This window comes from Microtus oregoni, unplaced genomic scaffold, assembly GCF_018167655.1.
Source record: "Microtus oregoni isolate MIOR12 unplaced genomic scaffold, Mior012 000037F_ref0000500, whole genome shotgun sequence".
Classification (NCBI taxonomy): Eukaryota; Metazoa; Chordata; class Mammalia; order Rodentia; family Cricetidae; genus Microtus; species Microtus oregoni.
The window spans coordinates 5,831,607-5,853,905 of record NW_024543096.1 but is presented as its reverse complement, the minus strand read 5'-3'; the positions used below and the strand labels follow the sequence as shown (position 1 = coordinate 5,853,905).

The following is a 22,299-nucleotide window of genomic DNA, read 5'->3' as shown; positions in this document are numbered from 1 at the left end:
TGCAAAACAATACTATATTCATTTTTTATTTAACATAGGGATGGAATGGGGATAGCATACATTTTATTTGTACAATATTTAACAATCACTTATTCAAGGTGGGATTTTATGGGGATTTTTTTCGTTTTTAGCTTTCTGTTAAATACTTGCAGGAAAAAAATAGCAAGTACAATATGACAGTAGTACAACAACCTGTGCCCAAAACGCTGACGGGAAATACAGAGGAAAGCTAAAATAACGTTTACCAATCTTTTGAGAGGTAACAAATAGGGAGAGACGGGTTGAGACTGCATAAAAAACGTACTGCTGGTTGAATATCTGAGGTAAATGATGTTTAATCAAGATGCTACTTGTATCTTTGTCCATAAATTGTAAATAATTTTATGCACATTATACCAAATGTTCCTAAAAAGTAATTCTTCAAAAAAGTAAAAAAGAGAAACTGGAAAATATCTGATGAAGCATTATTTTTTAAAAAACAGTAACCAGTCTATTCCACTAAACTACCATCTATCTGGTGAGGGTTTGTTCCCAACCATTAGAATTTTACTTAAATGTGACTATTACTGAAGGATTAAAAAAAGGGGACAGAAGCGATGTTTTCATAATTGTGATATATGATTCTAGTTTTAAATTCAAAGGTTTTGGATTTTGTTTTTCCTGGTTGTATTTTCAGAATATCACCACGAAAGATAGTGCAAATTCATGGGACCAATCATTGAGGCACAGTCTCTGTTCTGGAATTCACAAGGTACCTGTAATAAAACGTCCAAACAAGAATCACAAATCACATGCTAAAACTCCTAGCATCTAAAATACATACAAGATCTGTGCAGGGCATAGATAGACTTCAAATAAATTTGAACACTGGTTAATCCATCAGTCCTATGGCAGTTGATCATAAAGCATTTCTCACAGGAGATCTGGGCAAGGTAGAGTAAGTAAGAGCAGCAGTTCTGGTGGGGATCAGAAAGGCAAAGTACAAGACATCATGAGGAGCACCATACACAAAGTTACAGGGGTCTAAGTTTGCCATCTCCCTAAAAAAAAAAAAAAAAAAATCTTTTCAGTCTTTGATCTTCCTTTTTCAGTGTCCCTAGATCAAACTTTTTATCTGCCCGCTCTGCACTTACTGTAAACCAAACACTAAAATGCCCTGCAAAAGAAAGTTTTAACAAGACTAGGTATAAGGACAGGTAGTCACTGGAACATTCTTACTTTACTGCTTATAAAAAAGGCTTTCTGTAAATGTAGTTCTCAAGAGGATACAGGTTTTTAAATTGATAAGCTAGATTTAAATACAATACCCAAGATATCTTAAAGCTTCCCTCGCGTGAGGACAGCATTTTCTTTCTTGAACCAGTCTTGACAACATTGTATCTGCAGTGCTTTCCTAAGCCAGACACTCACATAGCCCTCACTTATCACTTGTAAAAAGGTTGAATGTCTACAATCATTAGAAATTTGTTTATGGAGATTAACAATTTCCTTGTATGCACATTCTCTTATGGTTTTCCTTGATTAGTTTACAAGTGGAAGCAAACCTATATCAAGAACTTGAGAGGCCAAATATGTAGAAATCAGAACAAGAACACCAAACTGGGCGATTTTTGGGTTACAGTGAGACCTTGGGTACACAGCCAGCACAGTTCTCTATGGGGTGTGGCATACAGACACAAATGCTATTACTCTCCCCTCCCTGCTTAGAGTCTGTTGACCTATGTATTGTTTATAATTAATTTAATCTTCCCAGAGATTAGTGTACATTTTGTGTAAAATATAGTGTATGATGTCTTAGCCATCCGAAGATAATGCATTCACAGTGAGCTCCTGACAGTAGTAATGTAAAAAGTTTATAAAATTAATGTATGGATGTTAAAGTGACTCAACAAAAATGTATATAACATAATACTGGCTATTTGTTGGTAATCTAAAATTTCAGGGAATTAAATCTTTCACTTAGGCTTACCTAAGTTTGAGGAAGAAGCCAATTCTATTCTAATGTTCCGTTGTTTTTAAAAGTATTCTGGCACCTACTTGCCACCAGTTCCATTTTCTTAGCAAGAACTATCTAGAATTAGCTGTAAAGTAACTCGGGGGAGTCTAGGCTGTGTTCCATATACCACCACTGGTTACCTCTAAATGTCATTGCATATTTTAAGTTATAGGTTCAACTTGTTATCCCTGATTTGATTTAAAGCAGTAATATCTGAAATCTGTGTTTAACGGTCAGTATCTCTATCCTAACGTAATTCTCTTCATATCACAGACATCAAATAATACTCTGACAAGATGGCACCACACAGTATAGTGATAGTTATATGTCTCAAAGCAGAGTGAGGAATTCTGAGTAATGACACTTCCTGAGGTGATCCTAAAACAGTGATAAGAATATCCCACACACTGTTTGGTAAAAGAAATACACCACAATTTTACATATATAAATAGGAAAAAAATCTATTTTAAAAGATAAAATGAAGAGCTTTCCAGTGTCACAGCTCACTTAAATGTTTTTTTTTAAATCATGCTTTATGTTTTCAAATATTTCCCAAACACAGCACACCTTAAAGAAAAAAGTACTACTTAAGTATGCAATACTTTGGGACTTGGATATAAGGTGAAAGGAAGGAGGGGAAATGACACGTTTTTTTTTTTCTATTTCAAAAACAGCACTTTGTTTTCCCTAAATTACAAGCCAGTACAAGAAAAGCTAAAACACTGCTTTACAAATAGCCACTTACTATTGGCACTAAGCATAGCTTACCATTTTTTCTTAAATAACACAGTGAATTTGTAATACCTTGTTATAAAACATGAATTGATTTATTCAAATTTTGTTAGTGTTTTCAATTTTATAATTTAGCAACCGTGGAACTGAGGTATACCTTGTTGAGGGAGGTTAAAGTAATGCTTGGAAGCCTCTTTACTGTACCCCACTTTGATGACTGTATGTACACAGAACAGCAGCACACTACACATTCACAAGCTGTGTCATGTTGGCATTACAATAGTCATTTATAGAAACAACAGCAAATGCAATAAAAAGTTACCCTTTTAAAATCTGAAATGAAAAGTTTTTGATTTAAAAAAAATAGCAGTAGTTCATTTAAGGAATTAGTGTCTTCTGACAGACATTAAGAAATCTGATGTCAGTTTTCAAATACTTGATTAGCCAGGTCCAAAAGACCCTTGATTTGGAGAGGGCCACATTCTTCGTGGACATTTTTCCGAAGTTCTTTACAGTTTGCAGCTTTTCCCTTAGACTCCCCTTCATCTGTGTGCTGCAGACGACGCAGTAAGTCTCCCAGAGCCATGCTTTCCACAAGGGGCTGCTTGCGTACATGTCCCGGAGGCATCCTACTCATTTCACACAGAAAATACACTAAGCAGTTTCCGTAGCTTAGCAGCTCCAGTTCAGAGTCCCAATTCTCAGTGTGTACAGAGATGGTGCCACCATCATAGACTAGATTCTTTGGGAGGAAAGTCAACGTTTGTCACCATTGTGACCACTGTTACAATGTCCTCTGTAGTAATGATATTTGTTAGTCTTTGCATCTGGGTAATTCTTTCACCTACACATCCAGCTGATAACCTGGCTTCTGCATCATGATCCCAGCATTCTTCTATGGTTTCACAGAGCATTGCCATTCCCTAAGAGGAGAAGAACAGTCAAACATAATAGCTATTGTTTCCTGACAGGAAGCAGACTAACACTGTCATAAAGAAATAAGTACTTTCATGGGTCACAGTTTCAAGATCAGCCAAGTGTGACCAGTATTGACTTTGGCTCTTTTTAATTGACTCATTATATTTGGCCTCAAACTCTTGAGCCTTCTGTCTCAAGCATGTGAAATACCATGACTAGAGCAAAACTCACTTTTATTGAATGTCATTTTATGTGCCAGGAAAATAAGTCACTTTTCTAAGCACTAGGGATCCACAACATGAAAGTTCCAAAATACAGTTCATAAATCTGATCATATGCCTGACCTTTTCAAGTAGACTCACAGCGAAGTCTAATGTGGGTACCAGTATTTATCGCTTTCTTAGTTGATACCAGCATTTCTCCTTGGAAGTTAAAAGACTGGCCTTGAATCCATCTCTGGCTTCAGGATGTAGTTACTTATTTCTACTTGGATTTTTAGTTATATTAACACCAAATGGCCAACACAATTCTGTGCTGTTCTGCATGCTCTAACTGTAAAGTAAAGTCTTGAAAGCCTGAATGAAATGAATAAGACTTCATGGAGTAGAGAAAACTTGGTGCTTAGTAAGTGCTAAAATGCCATCCATTAGAAGCATGACTATCCAGTTTTTGTTTTTTTTTTTTTTTGTTGTTGTTTGTTTGTTTCCTCATGGAGCTTTCAAAGCAGGAAATAACTTGTTTGACCTTAACTGGACAGCTCAGGGAAGATGACTTCAAGTAAAGCCCTAATTCTGCCTCTGAACTCCAGTACAAAACATCTGTCTGTGTGAAGCTCACCTTCCCACCAGAAGAGAAAGATGCACAGAACTGATACACTATTCCCCTGAAAAATGTTTCCTTGAAATTTCAAATGAAAAAGTGAATAAACTTACTGCATGTTTCTGCCAATAATCTCTTAAAACAGGCCTCTTCTTTTTATGCACAACCACTTCCTGCATATCTTCAAGAGATGGATGCTGGCCAATTTCCTCCTCAAATGGCAACATGTACTCATCTACAGGTCCTGAAATGTAAGAAGAGGAAAACTGTTTTAATTCTTCCTGACTAGTACAAGCTCCTCTAATTCTGCACTCTATAATCAGCAGAGAGATGGACCCAGGCTATACTTGAAAAATCAAAATGTCTGTTTTTACAAGTTTTGTTTAGGACAGGATCTGGGTAAATAGTTTTGGCTGGCTCCTAATTCTGGATCTTCATATTCAGCCTCAACAGGCTGTTTTGGAACATATAGGCTGAGTGCCCATGTTGATATATGACAAAAATCTGTCAGGACTTAAGAAATCAAAGCTCTAAATGCAGCCATTCGTATCAGAATGTTAACACTCAGAGTTATTAGCGCCTCTGGAGGCTCAGCACTACAGCTGCTATACTTAGCTGTGGCATACTCAAAACATCCTACATGAGAATTCATGTTCTTTGCAATATTTTGTTTTCTCTCACAAGCATCTTTATATTTATAAATAATGCTGTTTATTTTTATGTTTAAATCACAAGCATAATTCAACCAGAATTCCCATCAAGTCAAAATGTACCCTCATGACAAAATTTATTAAGTAATATAAACAACTTGTTTTTCTTGGATCTCAGATAGACAGGAATGTACACTTAAGAGTTAATAACTGATGTTCTATAGATTCTTATTCAGACTAGACATACTTACATTTTCACTGTTACTTTATATCTAAGTGAAGGTGGTATTTGCTCTATTTTGTAAATAAGATAGCTTGAAGTTATGAGATTTTGCACAGAGGTATTTGACTATTATATAGTAGAGTTGAAATCTGAATCTTATCTGAAAATGTGCTTTTAATCTATATTTTCTTGGCAGTGCCACTGAGCAGAGAGAAGTAGATGTACACAGATGCTTTGTGCAAAGTATAAAAATATATCAAATACTTCAAACGTAGTGTCATCAATTACAAAAGGCACTGACTCAGCCCTCTACGAGTACTTTAGGAACTGTCTTTTATTAGTAGTACACTTATTGTGTTTGTGTACCTGTGTGTACATACTACAACAAGCAATATTGAGGTCAGAGGACAAGTTACAAGGAAGGGTAGGCTAGACTTGCAAGCTGGATCAAAATCAGGTCATGAGGACTGCCCACTGAACCATTTCCCCAGCCCTGTGGGAACCTTGTGATAGATAAAGGACTACTTAGCACTTCTAGTAACCAGTACTAACATCTTAAAATTTCGGTCTTTGGTTCATAGGTCAATAACATTGGCATCAGTAAAGTGATGGCTTGTAAGATGCACAGACTTCTTAGGACTTAGCCCAGGCTGTTTTGTCTTTTGTTTTTTTTGTTTGTTTGTTTGTTTGTTTGTTTTTAATGTGGATGATTGTTTTGCTTGCATGTTTGTACCATAGCCATGACTGATGCCTATGAAGGAAGAGCAACCAATGTTCTTATTAACAAAGCCATCTTCCCAGCCTCTAGCGGCTTATTTTTAACAAGATTCCTAAGAATTTGATGTGCACGTTACAGTTTGAGAAATGCTGGACTTTAACTAACTAGACACAAATTTTAAAGCACCCACTTCCTCAATGTGGTCCACTTTTCCTTTGGCCCTGATTTTAAAGGCCAAAGGTAAAGTGAACAGAGTTCTCTTTTAAATATTTTAGAGCATACACAAGGCATTTAAGAAAAGCAGCACCTAACCTTTTCTTTGCCATAAAAATACCTCAGTAACCCCAAACCCCACTAAGTAACTCTTCCTAATTTTGATACCACCAACTTACATTTCTTAGGTATGACTGCACCCCATGACAGTCACTAAATGCCTTACAGACAGGTCCTGGAACAGACCATTCACACTAATCTCACTCTGGAGTACTCTCTCCAGAAGGTATTTTATCACCTTAACCATGAATTACTTAACAATAGGGCCTGCACCACCAGGACACCAAGTCATAGTTTGATATAAAGACTCACAATGAAGTGCTTAAGCAATGTGTTTTCTTGGAGTGTGTGTTACCTGATCTACTATCTCCAAAGTGTCAATGTCAGTTCCTTTCATGCCCAGCACCCCAAAATTCACATTGCCTCCTTCACCTTCAGCTACCTTTTGGCGTCCGTAAAAGAAGATGTAGTTATTTACCTTTTTGTGTAATCCCTTTCATAAATGTGGTATATATATTTTTTTTTAAAAAAAAATGCTTTTTCCCTTACCATCTGCAGCAGTACAACGAGAAGCCAGTTCCCACAGGACTAATCCCATGGCGTACATATCTATCCTCAAAAATGCATCTCTTTGGAAGTTTATAGCGCCCTCTAACACCTCTGGAGCCATATACCTCCGAGTACCAACCTGAAAAAGATTTTGAAAGCAAACAGTACTCATTGACTTTATGAACTAATGTTTTTGTTTTTGTTTGTTTATTAACTAACGATTTTTATTATCTATTTATCCAGGGTAAAGTAACTGAATTATGACTGTAACACCACAGGGTCTATTTCGTACGGTGGTTTCTGGGTATTCTCACCACAGAGGCTTACAGAGCTTGCCCTCCCTTCAGATCAAATCACAAAGAGCTGAGTAACAGTCTGCTTCAAGGGTGGGATGGAGGAAACAAGGCACCATGCATATTGTCCGAGTTACATTTTAGAGAATACCTTTTTAGGGTTTCACTAATAAACATTTAAGGCGATGTAAAAATAATTTACCAGGGAAACATTTTTTAAAAATTCTCCTTGTAGAAAATCTTATTTATTCATGAATTCCTCTTTATTTTCATTTGTCCGAAACAGTTTGGTATTTCGTAGTACATTTTGTAGTACTGTAACTGTCACTACTAAGCCACGGCAGCTAGTGCTAGTTGGTTTTGATTGTATTTTATGTGAATGCTTAGGAGATGTACGTAGACTACAGGACACTTATGTACATCAAAGAAGCAGCTTAGACACTGGTGTTTTCATTCCTATGTTATGAATGTTGAGTCAAGACTTTGGTGGTTATTTGCACATTTAGCAATAGGTTTATTTAATAAATAAGGACTGATCAGTAAAACTCTAAAGTTCCATTTTTAACTGATTTTATCAGAATATAAAGTAGCTACCTCTCTGGCTCTCGCTGTTCAGCCTAAACATTGTGACTGTGTTCTGAATATCTTTCAATGTCTACTTTTTCACTTACAGGTAAATTTGTACCATCCAACATTACTTCTTTTATTAGGAAACTATAGTTTATCTATTTTAGTCTAAGATATTCTCTTTTATGAATGAAAGGTGGTATGACAGTAGAGAGCTCTTTACCCATGTAGGTAATAACTTATTTTGCCTAATCTTGTAACCCAATTGTAATAAGGCATTAAAAGATGGCATGAATGAGGTTTAAAAAAAAAAAATTTAAGAGGCTGGAAAGATGGCCCAGTGGTTAAAAGCACTGGCCGCTCTTCAAGACGTCCTGAATTCCCAGCAACCACATGGTGGCTCACAACCATCTATAATTAAGATCCAGCAAGCAGGTATATATGCAGAGCGCTCATACATAAAATATAAATTATAAAAAAAAGTTATTAGGTTTGCTATGATACCAAAAGATGAAAGTATTCCATACATACTGTTTTATGGTTGCCAATCATACAATAAGCACAGAAATCTTTCTCTATGCTTCCTATTCCATTTTTGTAATATTCTCCCTAAAACTGACCCTATTCTCAATCATGTCGACTTTCCTAGTGTTCTGCAACTGCTGACATAACCTTGAACCAAATCTGAAACTGTTAATTCATGTTGACAGAATTTAGTGCACCATGACTGCACACAGCTTGTTCCTGGGGATCAAGATATGGAAGGAGTAAGAAAACTCAGAAATAGACAAATAACTCAAATGACTTGAAAGACAGAAAACTAATAAGGACAAGCCTTGAAAGATCATTTGGCTTTGTAGGAAATGTCATATTTCAAACTATTTTAAGCAAATATTCTATCCTTAATTGTAGAGACAGGGAAGTATTATGGAATATTCCTTTACACTATGTGAACACATGTCACTGTGACTGGCTTAATGAAGAGCTGAAGGGTCATTTGCTAGGCAGGAAGAGGTTAGGAGGGACCACTGGCGACAGAGAGCTCTGGAAAGAAAAAAGGAGGGTCACTAGTCAAGTGAAGAAGAAGCATGATGGACAGTACAGAGTAAGGGTAACTGAGTCAGGAAAAAGAGCATAGATTTAAAGATGAGTTAATTTAAGCTGTAAGAACTAGTTGGGAACAAGAAGCTAAGGCCGAGCTTCAATAATTAATACGTTTCTAAGTCGCTTTTTACAAGTCGGGGGCCCAAAGAAAATCTGCCTACAGGGAGGTTTTTTTATGCACATATGATTGTGGGTGCCTACAGAGTCCAGAAAAGGGTGTTGGGTACCCTCAAGCTGGACTTGCGGGCATTTCTTAGTAGCTTGAGTCAGGAAATTAAGTTGATCTTCTGCAAAGGTAGGAAGAACTCTTACTTCCTGGGCCTCTCTCCTGCCCCTACACTGACCTTGGATAATAAAGGTGTAACAACTTTCCTAGCTTCGCATTTCCCTGAGAATAATGCATGGGCGCTGCCCTCTCTTTAGCCTCCTAACAGATGCAAACCACAACTGGAGCAAGCCACCTCACTCCGGCTTTCTCAGGAGATCTGAACTCTAGAAAAAAACTCAAAGAAAAAACATTCAATTCATTCAAGAGTTAATGGATCAATAAAGAGCCAGAAGCAAGAAAGTATTACATAGAAAAAAATGGGAAGGAGAAGTTGTAGTGAGAAGTGACCCATTATCCTCCACTGTTAGGGTAATGAATCGGCCATTAATGTTAAGAATTCCCTAAAGATGAAAGTATTAAAAACGGGTTCTTCTGTGACTAATTATTTTAAAAAACAATTGCCACAGATAAATGTTCTGTGCTTGCCTTCCCCAGAGGACACAGTGTGAAAATGCGGCGTCACTCTTCCTCAGACGGTGACTGGTCCCTAGCCCAACAGCCTCAGATCAAGTCGGCACTGATCTAATGGAAGAGATGCACTTATCATTTTCTACTCACACTTTATAGTGGGGCGTTCTTACCTGTCCATGGGTGTCACCTGCAGACTTGCCAGCCTCAAACTTTAATGCCAACCCAAAGTCAGCAATGCAAGCTGTCAGATTGTTTTTCAATAGCACATTCTTACTTTTGATGTCCCTTCAAATAAAAAAAAAAGTATTTTAAATAATTTATCTTTTAAAATTTTCTATTGAACATGAGGAGAATATGCTATAAAAATAAAGTTTCTTAAAACTATGAAAAGCAAAGAAAGGTAATGGGAACATTTCAGATATTGTAGTTATAAACTTTGAAGGAAACTTAAAAAAAATAAGAAAATTTTTAAAATAGCCTTTGGGAAAAATTTCCACTTCAGAATGGGCCCTCACTGCAGTGGCCCTTGCACTGCACGGGCACTACTGTAGGAAAGCAGCTCTGGAAACACAGAACACACAGAAGCCTTTATCGTAAAGCATAGCCTGGTACTTTGGAAAGTCTATCAGCTGTAATGCAGGAAAATATTCTTTCTACACATCTGCCTCATCTGGTTCATATTAAAGACAACTCTAGCAAACAACAGTTACACTTAGAAGTCATCATATTGACCCACAAAAGGATGGAGGCAGAATCAAATGCTCTAGAAATCAAAACATTTTCAGGGTCTGTATAACAACTCTGGGGAGGTCTGGATGATTAGTCTGAATATATTAATATAAGGCAGATTCACGAAGGAAGATGAAAGAAAGAACAGCCCTTTCTGAAGAAGTCACTCAGCTATACCTTTGCTAAATCACTCTCTTAATGGCTACTTTTAAAACAGCCATTTTAAAACTGAATAGAAGGTGACAACTCCATCACTTGTTCTACCAAGGAAATTAAATAATGGCAAACTAAATCTATTTTCCAGGAACAAACACTTGTCAAAATATGGTAACAGCTTCTTCACTAGACATGTATACTTCTTCACTGGGCAGCTGTCTCCTCTCAATGATCTCTCCTTCTACTTTAACTCAAGGAATCAATGTATACTCATCCAAAACAAAACAAAGAAAACAGTCTATCCTTAACTTCATCACTGTGCATCTATTAAAAAAAGTCCCTTTAAAGTAAATCAAAATTTCAAATTAAAATAATTTTCCTTTAACATAGAGAAAATACAACTTTATTCTCAAACATGGTTTCAGAAATTAGACAAATTAAAACATGAGATCATTAAACTTTACTAATGAGATGAACATGTATATATTACTCAGGATATATCCTAGTCAATCTCAAACCTAATTTTAAAAAATGAAAATCTTTGCCTCTTCAAATATGATTGAATAATCAAGGCAAAAATAAATTTTACCCTGAATAAAGTTTAAATAATAAGCCTGTGAGTTTACGAAAAGAAAATGCAAATATTGCTTTACCTGTGAGATATTGCAGGCTTGTGGCCATCTTTTAAGCCAGGTATATCCTCATGTAAGTATGCCAATCCTCTAGCCATGGTTTCTGCAATGTGGCAAAGTTCATTCCAAGAGACCACATTAGCCTTAAGGAAGTCAGACAGCGAACCCTAAAGAAAAGAGAGGGGGAAACCCAGAAGCTCTTGATGAAAGTTTTACATAGATGGAAACTTCTCTGGATATGGAGGCAATGCATTCCTTTCAGTACATAATTAATCAATCAATCATTCAATAACTGTAGAGTTGCTCAAATTTTCTTCCAACTCACATTAATGAACATTCAACCCCAAGAGGCTTATTTTTAAAACCTTATTACCAAAATAAGTTCATTTCCATGACTTTAGAAGGTTTAAAAAAAGAAAAGACTAGCTGAAAATCTTAGAAAAAATTAACCTTAAAAGTAAAACATTATAGAACAACACTGAAAACATAAACCACCACTAATCTGCAGAATATTTCTAAGGAAATAAGTTGGTTGATAAAGGGCCTGTCACACAACCATCAAGACCTGAGTTCAGATGCTCAGATCCACATTAGTCTATGAGCCCAGTGCTAGGAGGACACAGAGACAGGCAAATTCCTAGAAACTCACTGGCCAGCCAAATCAGTGAGCTACAGGATCAGTGAAAGACCCTGCTTCAAAACAAAACAATAGGAAAGGAAACTGAGGAAGACATCCAAAACATCAACTTCTACATAAGGACCTTATATGTGTTCGTGTGTGTACGTGCATGTGCGCGCACACACACACAAAATCTTTCTAAAGATATTATGACCCTTATGATCAAATACTAAGTGAAATATAAAACCAGTTACACTTAACAAAGATGACACTCATTGTACAAACCAAGTATCTTAGCTGGCAATGGTAATGCAAAGCCATAATTCCAGCACTTGGGAGGCTGTTAAGGCAAAAAAATGAGGCCAGCCTGTGCTACACAAATGAATTTTCTTGAAAAAAAAATTTAACTGAAAAATGAGGGAAAAACACATGTGCTTTGGCACTAATTCCAAGTTACTGACTTGGGGTTCATCATTAAAGAATTATAAGGCAAAAAATAAAAATAGAAAAAAGCAGCGTTCATAAAATCAAACTGTATTATAAGTAATACATGGAAAACAATAAACACTGTCTGTTCTAAAGCAGCCCTAGGAGAAGTAATTGCAGCAGCACAGGAAGGCAAGGCTAAGGGCTGCTCTGTGATTATTGGGTTAGGTACAAAATTGTTCTTTCCTTAAAGTAATTTTGTAAGATTTTTATAAGTGATATATGATCAAATATTAATCAACTATGATAACATACTCCTCTCTTGAAATATAACAGCTAACATTAGGTAGGTAGGCCAAGTCCAGCTTAACAAAACTTAAGTATTAAGTTGTTTTACCTTTTCATGAAATGCTGTGATTAGCCACAGGTCCACATCAACACTGGTGCCTCGTTTTTCTGCACCAATGAACTGTAGTATGTTCTCATGCTTCATTCCAGGTAAACTATACACTTCATACTCATTCTGCCAGGACTGTTTGTCCTACAGTTAAGAAAAGAAAAAGGAAAAAAATCACGATAAGAACACAAAAAGTACAAGAAAATAAATCACACTGAGATAGATGGAGTGAGTTCTGAAGTAGTGACAAAATAAGCTAAGAACAAGTGATACAGCAATAAAATGAGCTAAATACAAGTGACCTTTCATTGTTTCTATAAAAGAAATCTGTAACAGGTAATAACGATAATCCATAATAAATCCTCGTTATTTACGGAATCCTACCCCCATTCCCTCATAATCTACTTTTCTGAGTTGCTACATTTACAAACACAGACATTCATCAAAAAACACTGCATTTTTGTATGCTACACAGCAACACATTCTGCTTACAAGTTCTGCAAGCACTTTATGGTAGGCAACTATTTATGCTACTATTCACAGTCATCTCCCTAAAAGGTAAATTTAGGTACCACCTTAATTAGGTAAATCTCTCTTCAGTCTGTCCCTCCCTCACTCCCATAGCAAGCTAACAATACCTATTGGTTTTATTTTTCTAAAGACTATCAATTCCTGCAGGTTATCTATGTCTATTATATGCTGACAAAAGATTAGTTTCTCTTCACTAGGAAAGGCCAATGAAAGTAAGTTACACTATAATTTAATGGTAAGGAAATCTCTGGATCCAAGAAGAAATTCTGGCTTTTCCTCTGACTTTTACAAAATCAATTATTTTTCCAGTGAAGTAAAAGAATGATTGTGCTTTTGGTTGCTAAAGTATATATGTATGTATATAGACATAATATATGAACATATAACATGGAAATCATTACTTTGTCCATAAAAGCATGAGATAAAACAGCTGCTCTTATTTCTACTCTTCATGGCTGCATTATTTTCTAACTGTTAAGATTCCTCACACATTGACTTCCCAGAGCTTACTACAAATCTTAGCACAACAAAATGCTTCTCCTTGTGAAAGAGCTCTACTGCTGCTGAGCTAGAGAAAGACTCTGTGGGACAGGCTTTAGAGGAGGTGAGAGGCGAAAGCGTAGGTAGTTAAGGAAACTGTTTCTGTAGTAGCTTTGTGGTGATGGAGGCTGAGTATGAGTAGCCAAGACTCCAACACCAAGGGTGCCATGCTACAGGAGTGTATAGCAGAGAAAGGGGAAGGTGGAAGCCCTAAAGTCAACCAGCAATGCAGCAAAACAGCAGCAGTACAGACTGCCTTAGGCCAGGCATTCATAGGGAGTTCAGCTGCATTCCAAAGAAAAACAAATACTTTGGAAATCTGATTCACTGCCTCTGAAAAATTAGCAACAAAAACTGAAATAAATATATGTGAACACTAAAAGTACAAAGAAAAGGACTCAAAGTCTGGTCATGTAGCTCAAACAGCCATTCTAAAACAAATCACACAATCTGTTGTTCTTTCTTGTCAAGGGGATATTAGGACAATGACTCAGACAGGTTATTTTTGTGGCTAGAATACTGGTCTTTACTGTTTATTAATAAAAGATCGACTACATGTTTATTTATTGTGATCATTCCCTTTCTCGGATGTGAGTGAGTGCAGCACAGACAGGCTAGACTGCTTTCACCACGAACACAATCACTTTAGAATACATAGCCGTGTTTTCAGGCTGTTTATGAGCTATAACGTTCTAAATGGTTACAGCTTTAAAAACACATAGGTAGATAGAGAACTTTAATAAACATACCTGTATTGGAAATATTTTGACAGCCACATATTCATTAAGCAGCTGGGCTTTCCAGACACAACCAAATCTTCCCCTTGCTTTCACTTCTAACAGCTGCAATGGCTTCAAACCCAGTAATGGGGAAGGCGGGGGTGGTCCTGGGTCCTACAGGTAAATAACAATAATACTGTTGTAAATAAGCAGAACATGAGACATCGATTGTGAAATGAGAAAAAAAGTAAGGAAACTGAAGAAGGTACTGACAGAAACTGTGAACACATAAGTGACTGAACGCCAGCGTGACCTTAGCTTTCAGCCTGCAAGAACTGGGCTTTGGGTGTTAGCAGGAACCAATAAGCAGGCAATGTCTAACGACATTACCACTATTGCTACTTAGGAACAGCAGGTGAAAAAACTGGAAACCCAGTCTAACCACTGTTCCCAAGGCTTTCTGTGAACTTCAGAACACTCTCAGTAATACACCATTGGCTTTGTTCAGCTCACACTCTCTTAAATGATGCAGATTTGAAAAGATTCAAAACAGCAAACTATAACCATTTCTCAAAGAAAAAATCTCAAAATCTACTATTTTTTCCAGTGGCTATTTAGTATTAACTTTCTCTTTATTGATTTTGTTGCCCGGTCACTTAAACAAGTATATCAAATACAAAAGCACTTAAAAGAAATGTTTCTATAGACAAACATTTTGTTCATTCATTCTGATTTTTCATAACACTAATAGTTCATCCCTTTAACTGTTTCCCAAAATTGACTAGAAATAAAAATCATGATAATTGAAGAGAAATATAAAACAAAGAACAAATAAAAATCTCAGAATGTGGTAGTTATAGTTGGAAACTTGTAATGGTGAATAAAGGACAGAGTGATACTATGATGGATTTTAAAAATAAGGCCAGTATAATACATAAAAAGGAGGACTGCAAGGAAAACTCCCTACACCAATAGAATGGCAACCCTTTGCTGAAAGTATTCAATCAATTTACTCTCTGCACCTAAAGCAAGATGTAAGAAGCCTCTGGAAAATAACGGACAAAGCAACAGAAATGTTTCAACGGCTAAAAGTTCTGTGAGAAGGAACTAATACTCCTGGTGGTACCTCAGATACTTGAGAATGGCATTGAATCCTAGATCACTGCATCTCACCCTAACTTTCTTCTCCCTTTTTACAACTCCATAATGTTCAAGACTGTTAGTACTCCCTGTAGCCATCCTTCGGCCACTAGTCTGTGAGTCTAAAGAATTTCTATCAAGCATTACAATGGCCCAAGCAGAGAAACAATGCAAAGTATTACATGGAAAACGACCGCAGCTTCTAGATAATCCTGATTTAAAGGCTTGAAAACTCCTATTTTAAAAAGTAAGACAGAAGACTTCCTGTGACTGATTCTCAAGTCATGTCTGTTTTTAAATGCCTACCAACATTGCTGTTTCTACCTAAAAATAACCACAGGTTAATAAAATCCAAGTGCCTCTCTTTAGCAGAGTGATGGACCAAAGAGGTTGTCTCCAAAGCCTACACCAAGGCCAGGCTCACAGTGAGTCTCAGGGAGGGAAGCCTTTGTCTTCTCTGTTAAGTTGCTATGAGGATCGTGTCCCCCCTCACCAGTCCTTAACTGTCTTCTGCCTTTTTTTAAGATTCTACTGACAGGAAAAGGCTGACTGAGGCAACTGGAGAGGAAAGGTGAATACTGCTCTTTCAAAGGCAAGAAAACAGGCTAGTCTATAAGGCCTAAGAGTAAGTGTACAGGTTTATACAGAAATAACTAAATAGAAATGATAAGGATCAGTTTTTCAAAGCAGTATGACTAAAACCTTCAGGTAATAACTGAAAAAAGAGGGTAACACAACTATAACACTCTCATCTGACAGCCCTTTTATACACTGCCCAAGAGTGTCTCTAGAGATCACTAACACATATTTGTTCTGTGTTTAAAGGGGCACCAACCATGGACATGAATCCAGTTAATGACACAAAATTGAGATGATTTCTTTAACATCTCAATAACATAACAGTAGCTCAAAGTATGTTAAATGTTTTCCAGATGTAAAATAAACTTCAAAATTCCTACAGGCTTACTAGGCTTTCCTTAGTAAATTTCTTAATGTAATTTTATTTCATAGAGAAATCTTGAATCAAGCTTTAATATTACAATTTTACTCAAAGTTCTACTATTAATTGCTACAAAACATACAACTATCAAAATTTCCCAACAATATGAAAAATTAAACACTGGCCAATTTTCAGAAGGGAAGAAAATGACCTTCAAAGGTTTATTCTTATCAACATCAAAACCTTTTGATATGTAGTCTTAAGTATACTTTAATATTCTCAAATACTTCAAGATTGGGCTAATAAGCAGCTTCATAATAAAATGATGGTACATTATACCATCGACATACCTTTTTTCTTTCTTAAGAAGTTAATAGAATGAAGCTTTAAATCACCCCTAAATTCTGTTTCATTTATTGTATAATAATATTAGAAATGATTCTCAGTTTATTAGCATCATTATAGCTATTTGATCAGAAAAACTCAGTATGTGTTTCTATGGATGAGGAGTGTATCATTAAATGTCTGAACCCTCGAGGAGACAAATGGGAACTTAACATGTTATAAATGATGGCATCCGAAAAGCATGGCTTTGCCTTGCTGCACAGAAACACTCGGAGGGCAGCAAACTCTAAGGACTACAGAATTTCTGAGATCCCAGTGCTCCTTCAACAACCATTGAATGCATAAAACATCAGAAGTGGCTCTGACTTTGTATTCCTTCTTAAGACATCAAAAGATATGTTGAATATGAAGCTACTGGTAAAACCCCACTGTCCAGAGCACCTTGCCCAGTGACATAACTGTACCCAATGCTGCGACACTATTCGAGAGGAGCAGCAAAGCCATCTGTGATCAATTTTGCTTATTTCTCAATTAAGTATATATTGTAATCCAAACAGCCTCAACCTTCCAGGTAGGGATTTATCAAAGGTGCTGCTATTTCTGCAGCTAAACCATTTGCTAGAGATGCCATTGAAAAATACAGATTTTTAAGTTAAAAAGTAATGAGCTAGACTAAAAAATAATCTCTTATTTAAATGAGTGAACACTGACATTTAAATATATGAAATATTATTAAAAAATTACAAATACTGGGTTTCTAGGTCTAATGACCTCCTTAGGTTTTCTCTTCTGTTCAGCTGAAATAGCTCTTTCTACATTCTACCTTAGATAAGTACAAATACTGCCAAAAATTTTTCAAAACCTTTAACTATGCCAAGTGAATCATATTTGTATACAAAAGCGGGAATTTTATGACAAAAATGTAAATAAACTATAAAGGATACAAAGTACAGCAATAATAACAACAAAACTCTAAGGACAAATGTTCTGTGGGCATCCACAAAAGCTTTCACAACCATAAGCAAACATCAATGCATCTTACCTCTATCATTATATGAAAGGCGTGCTTGTGAAGAAAAAACACAGGCAAAAGAAATTACGATTCATATTTAGAATGAAATGAAAAATGACACATCAGTTACAAAGGTGAAAGAAAGAATGAATTAGTTTTTTTAAAGTTGACAGTGATTCAATGGATTATATTTTTAAGGTAAGAATTAAGAGCACTTTCCTTTTAACCAGAGGAAAGTATTATTATAAAAAATTGTAAAGGTGAAATCCTTGAATATCACCTATCAGGGTGAAAATAAATAAATTTTTATGTTAAAATAACTTCAAATTACCTGACCCAATGGGCTTCAAGCCAGCAAGTAAAATAAATTTTAAGCATTACTTATTATTTGAAAGGTTTTAAAGTCTAAATGCAGGAGTAAACAGGTAGTTGAACTGGGGTGGACAGGAGCAGAAACTGTCTTCTGAACAGCAGAGGGCAGTGTTGCCTTTCACAAACACCACCAAACAGCCCCAAGGAATCCAATTTTCTCAAACCAGCTTTCATGGGTGCGTGCATGGAGGTTACGGGACAACCTGGGCAGTCATTCTTAAGTGCCATTTCCCACTGGCCTGGAACTCCTCGAGATGGCTAGGCTGGCCAGCAAGCCCCAGAACCCAGTTGCCTCAATCTCTCCAGCGCTGGGATTATAACAAGCATGAATCATCACCCCCAATCTGCCTGTCTTCCCCTACCCCTCTTTTCTTTTCTATGGATTCTAAGAAACAAACTTACATTTTCATGCTTGTAAACCCTTTGGGAGTTGTAATGTCTCTCAGGTCTAATTTGGTTTTTTTTTTGTTATTTGTTTTGTTTTGTTTTTTTTACAGCTTTCATAAGAACCTCTGAAATTTCCTACTTCCAGTGAGTGACCATAACTCACCTCTCTGGAAGGCAATAAAATCATATGATGAAACACAAAATAATGCTTTGGGTGGCTATGTGTATGCTCATTAAACACAAACTAGGAAGAAAACACACGAGGAAGAACAATGGCCAAAAACCAACAAAACCTGGTGACAAACTAGGTCTGCTATAAACTTCCCTAGCCAGCTGTAGCAACGAGAATGGTGACTTAGTTCATACTTCGAATTGAGCATTTGTTTGCAGTTAAAGTACAATTTTAGTATTACAGTAACTTTAAATTTAGAAGGTATGTACAACTGAGTACTAAGCAGTGCCCTGGAAATGAGTATCCAGACACTTTCCTCACAGCCTGAGGACAACAGGACAGTAATAGAGAACAAGTCGCCCCTAAAGAGATAACTGCTTGAATTTTAAATTAAGTAAAATGCACATAAGCCACTTCCAAACAGATGACCACATTCCCCACATGCCACTCTTTCTACAGAGAACAGTGCCACTAACAAAAAGAAATGACAATCCATTATCTATACTAGTTGTTTGCTGAATTTTCATCCTGTGATAACCATCCAGGACTATTCATGACCCATCAAAAAGCTAGCTTAATCCTACTATACCATGAGTGAACCTAAGCACTCCAGAATATGGTTCCTCTCTTACAGGGAATGCAAAGACACAAGAATTACTGAGATCTTGTTTAAACACAAGAACTTTCAGAGATAAAGACGTCAGTGCAAGAAGATGTTACTTTTATCTTAAAAAGTATGCCTACTCAGTAAACTTCCTAATGAACATCAAAATAAGCTATAAAATATACAAATCAAAAAATAGTAAGGATAAAAACAAGCTTTAATGTGATAAGAATGGGCAAGACAAAAACCCCCAAAATTTAAACTAACTAAAAAACATAAAGAGATTTTAAGTATATCTCTTTGGATATACTTCTCCATAAATGAATATTAGAACAAACAAAAGACACAAGGTGAACGAGAAGCACCAACAACAAGCTTCTTCAAAGGAAAAATTGTTACAGTATATGCAGTCAAAACATGCAAAAGAGATCACTGATTATACAAACAGACAAAAGCTCACCAAACAAAACAGTCTGGATTCACAAAATGGAAGGGTAGCTTTGAGTACTCTGCACTGTAACTGTAAGTAACTAAAAATCAAATAAGCACGTTAATGCCGAGTATTCAGGTTTCCAGATCAGAAATAGACTTGCAGCTTATCAAAAAGGAATGAAATTACTGTCAAACATCAGAAAAGAATACAGGACTTCATTCACCCATTCATTTACTCACTCATTCAAACAAGTTTCCTAAATGCACTGTTTGTGTCAAGTACTAACCACTCAGGCTCTCATGAACTTCACAGCAGATGGACTAATTGATGATTTGCACTAACAAATGCATAACTAAACACTAAAATCAGTAGGAAGGAAGTCACGAGCTTAAGCACCTTTAAGACATCTGACTAGTTTTCCCTGAGGAGAGCAGCCTGAAAAAAATGAAGCAGTAGAGGGGACAATTGGGAATGAAAAACATTGGGACACATCCTAGATTTTAGATTACACAACCACATGGACAAGTGCTGTATTTACTGAAAACCGGGTTTGGAAAAGACAATCATTATCCTTGAATGGGTAATGTAAGAGATATCCAAGTGCGGAAATCAGTTAACTATGCACATCTAACATTCAAAGAAATCACGCTAGAAATAGAGACTTTGATATACTATTCATAAATACACATATAACATATACTACTTTACTGTTTTACCCCCCCACACACACACACATAGAGTTTTAAGTGTATCTAGTTAGATAGATAAGTAATTTCCATTTTTGACACCACATTCAACAACCTCTTCTTATGACTATCAAGTGTCCATACTCTGTGAAAACTGACAAATTCCCAATGTGTCTCCTCTTAGTCATCCATCTAATTATCATATATTCTTAGAAATGTCACAATTCATTCTTTAAACTATCAACAAGCAAGAACAGACATAAAATCTGTAAAGTAAAACAGTAACAATGTTTCTGAGCTAAAAAAAAAAAGGCAGGCATAGAGATTAATAAATGAATAAATCTGATACTGTTGAATGCTCAGCCACGGCTCTATTAATTGGATCCCAAGATTCCTTACAGCTTCTCTCGTTGTACATTTCCTGAAAGCAAACGGGAAGCAATGTAGATAATACAAACACTGGACAGACTCCCGAGGCTGTTAGCAGCACAAGGCAGCCAGCACTGAGGTACAGAATCCTAAGAGATGGAAGGAAAGCCCATTCTCCTCTCAGCTGCTGTTCAAAAGCATGAGGGTTATGACTAGCTATAAAGAAACCCTACTTTTATTTATTTTAACATTTATAACCTCTAAGTGAAGGTGAAAGAATGGAAATTGATATGAGAAAATATTTAACTACCAGACTATCTAGGCACAGATAAAACCTATATTCAATATGAAGCAGTGAACTCTAATCAGTTTTCCTTGGTTTTCTATGGACTCCATCTAATTATTGAAATAAGCCATTCAATGGATAATAATTACTGAATAAAAGCCCAGGCACTGTCACTCAGGACGGGATTGTAAGTGTCATTTCTCCTGTGAGCACCCTGATATTTTTTTCAATAAAATGAACTTTCTGAAACAGATATTTCAGAGTATTATATCAGTAAGAGTTTCACTGAAAATTATTCCTTCTGAGTTGAAGCCGCAACAATGACAGTAGACAGTTACTGAGCATTTTAACACTGGCCACACTTCAAACAGAGTTCTCTCAGCACTACCGAATATCAATCAGATCTTTCTTCCACTGGATACTCCCTTCATAATTTCTTTACCTTCATTTCCATATGGCAAAGTTAAATAAACAGCCAGTTTTCATCTTACCTTCCTGTAATTGTGAGCCACTAGAGGGCAATCGGGGACCCTCCTGGACCTGTACTAGGTGCATGCTTAGTGCAGGGCTCAGAGCAGGTACACAAGCACCAAGAGAAAGATTCGCCAAAAACAGAACAGCAGCCCACAGTATTTATTTCATTCACAAATGAGCTCTTCTACTTCTACTATTTCAAATTAATAGAAAAGGATTCTAGATGTAGCAAGGAATAAAGGAAGACGTCTGGGCTAGAGTCCGAGTAACAAGGAGTGTACAGGGAAAAGTTTTGCCTCCTCCTGGCTACTTCCTGCTCGCCGGATAAAAGACAAATCATGAATTTTGGTCTACACTCATGAGCCCAATTCTAGGCTGACAAAAGGAAAACTGCATCCCAGATGCTAAGAACTGAATGGCGGGTGGGCACCTGCAGTAGTGTGTGTGTGTTGCCAATGAATAAATCTGATACTGTTGAATGCTCAGCCACGGCTCTATTAATTGGATCCCAAGATTCCTTACAGCTTCTCTCGTTGTACATTTCCTGAAAGCCTTAACAAGTAAGTGTAATATGTAGCTTTACTCTAACTAGGTTTAACTTCAAGGATTTTGTCTTCCTCTTATCCCTTTTTGCTTTTGGATACAGAAATTTTAGAAAATCTCCATCTGACTATATTGAAGTAAGATTTAGAAAATCTCCACCTGACTATATAGAAATTGTAACTAGAAAAATATCTGTGTGCTTAGTA

General features: G+C 36.5%; 1 protein-coding gene across 2 annotated transcripts in view; it reads right to left on the bottom strand.

Annotated features, from left to right (window-relative positions):
- Positions 1-10: 10 nt before the first annotated feature.
- Acvr2a (activin A receptor type 2A) overlaps positions 11-22,299 on the bottom strand; it is a 75,779-nt gene continuing 53,490 nt past the window's right edge. Inside the window, exons 5-12 of one of the 2 annotated variants that reach the window (XM_041631391.1) lie at positions 17,798-17,821; positions 14,361-14,504; positions 12,541-12,684; positions 11,120-11,265; positions 9,752-9,866; positions 6,879-7,017; positions 4,579-4,709; positions 11-3,651 (exon numbers count right to left, since the gene is read on the bottom strand). In XM_041631391.1, the coding sequence (XP_041487325.1) occupies positions 3,457-3,651; positions 4,579-4,709; positions 6,879-7,017; positions 9,752-9,866; positions 11,120-11,265; positions 12,541-12,684; positions 14,361-14,504; positions 17,798-17,821 (1,038 nt within the window). In that variant the 3' untranslated portion in view covers positions 11-3,456. The remainder of the gene's footprint in view (positions 3,652-4,578; positions 4,710-6,878; positions 7,018-9,751; positions 9,867-11,119; positions 11,266-12,540; positions 12,685-14,360; positions 14,505-17,797; positions 17,822-22,299) is intronic. The other variant, XM_041631392.1, reaches the window with a different exon arrangement.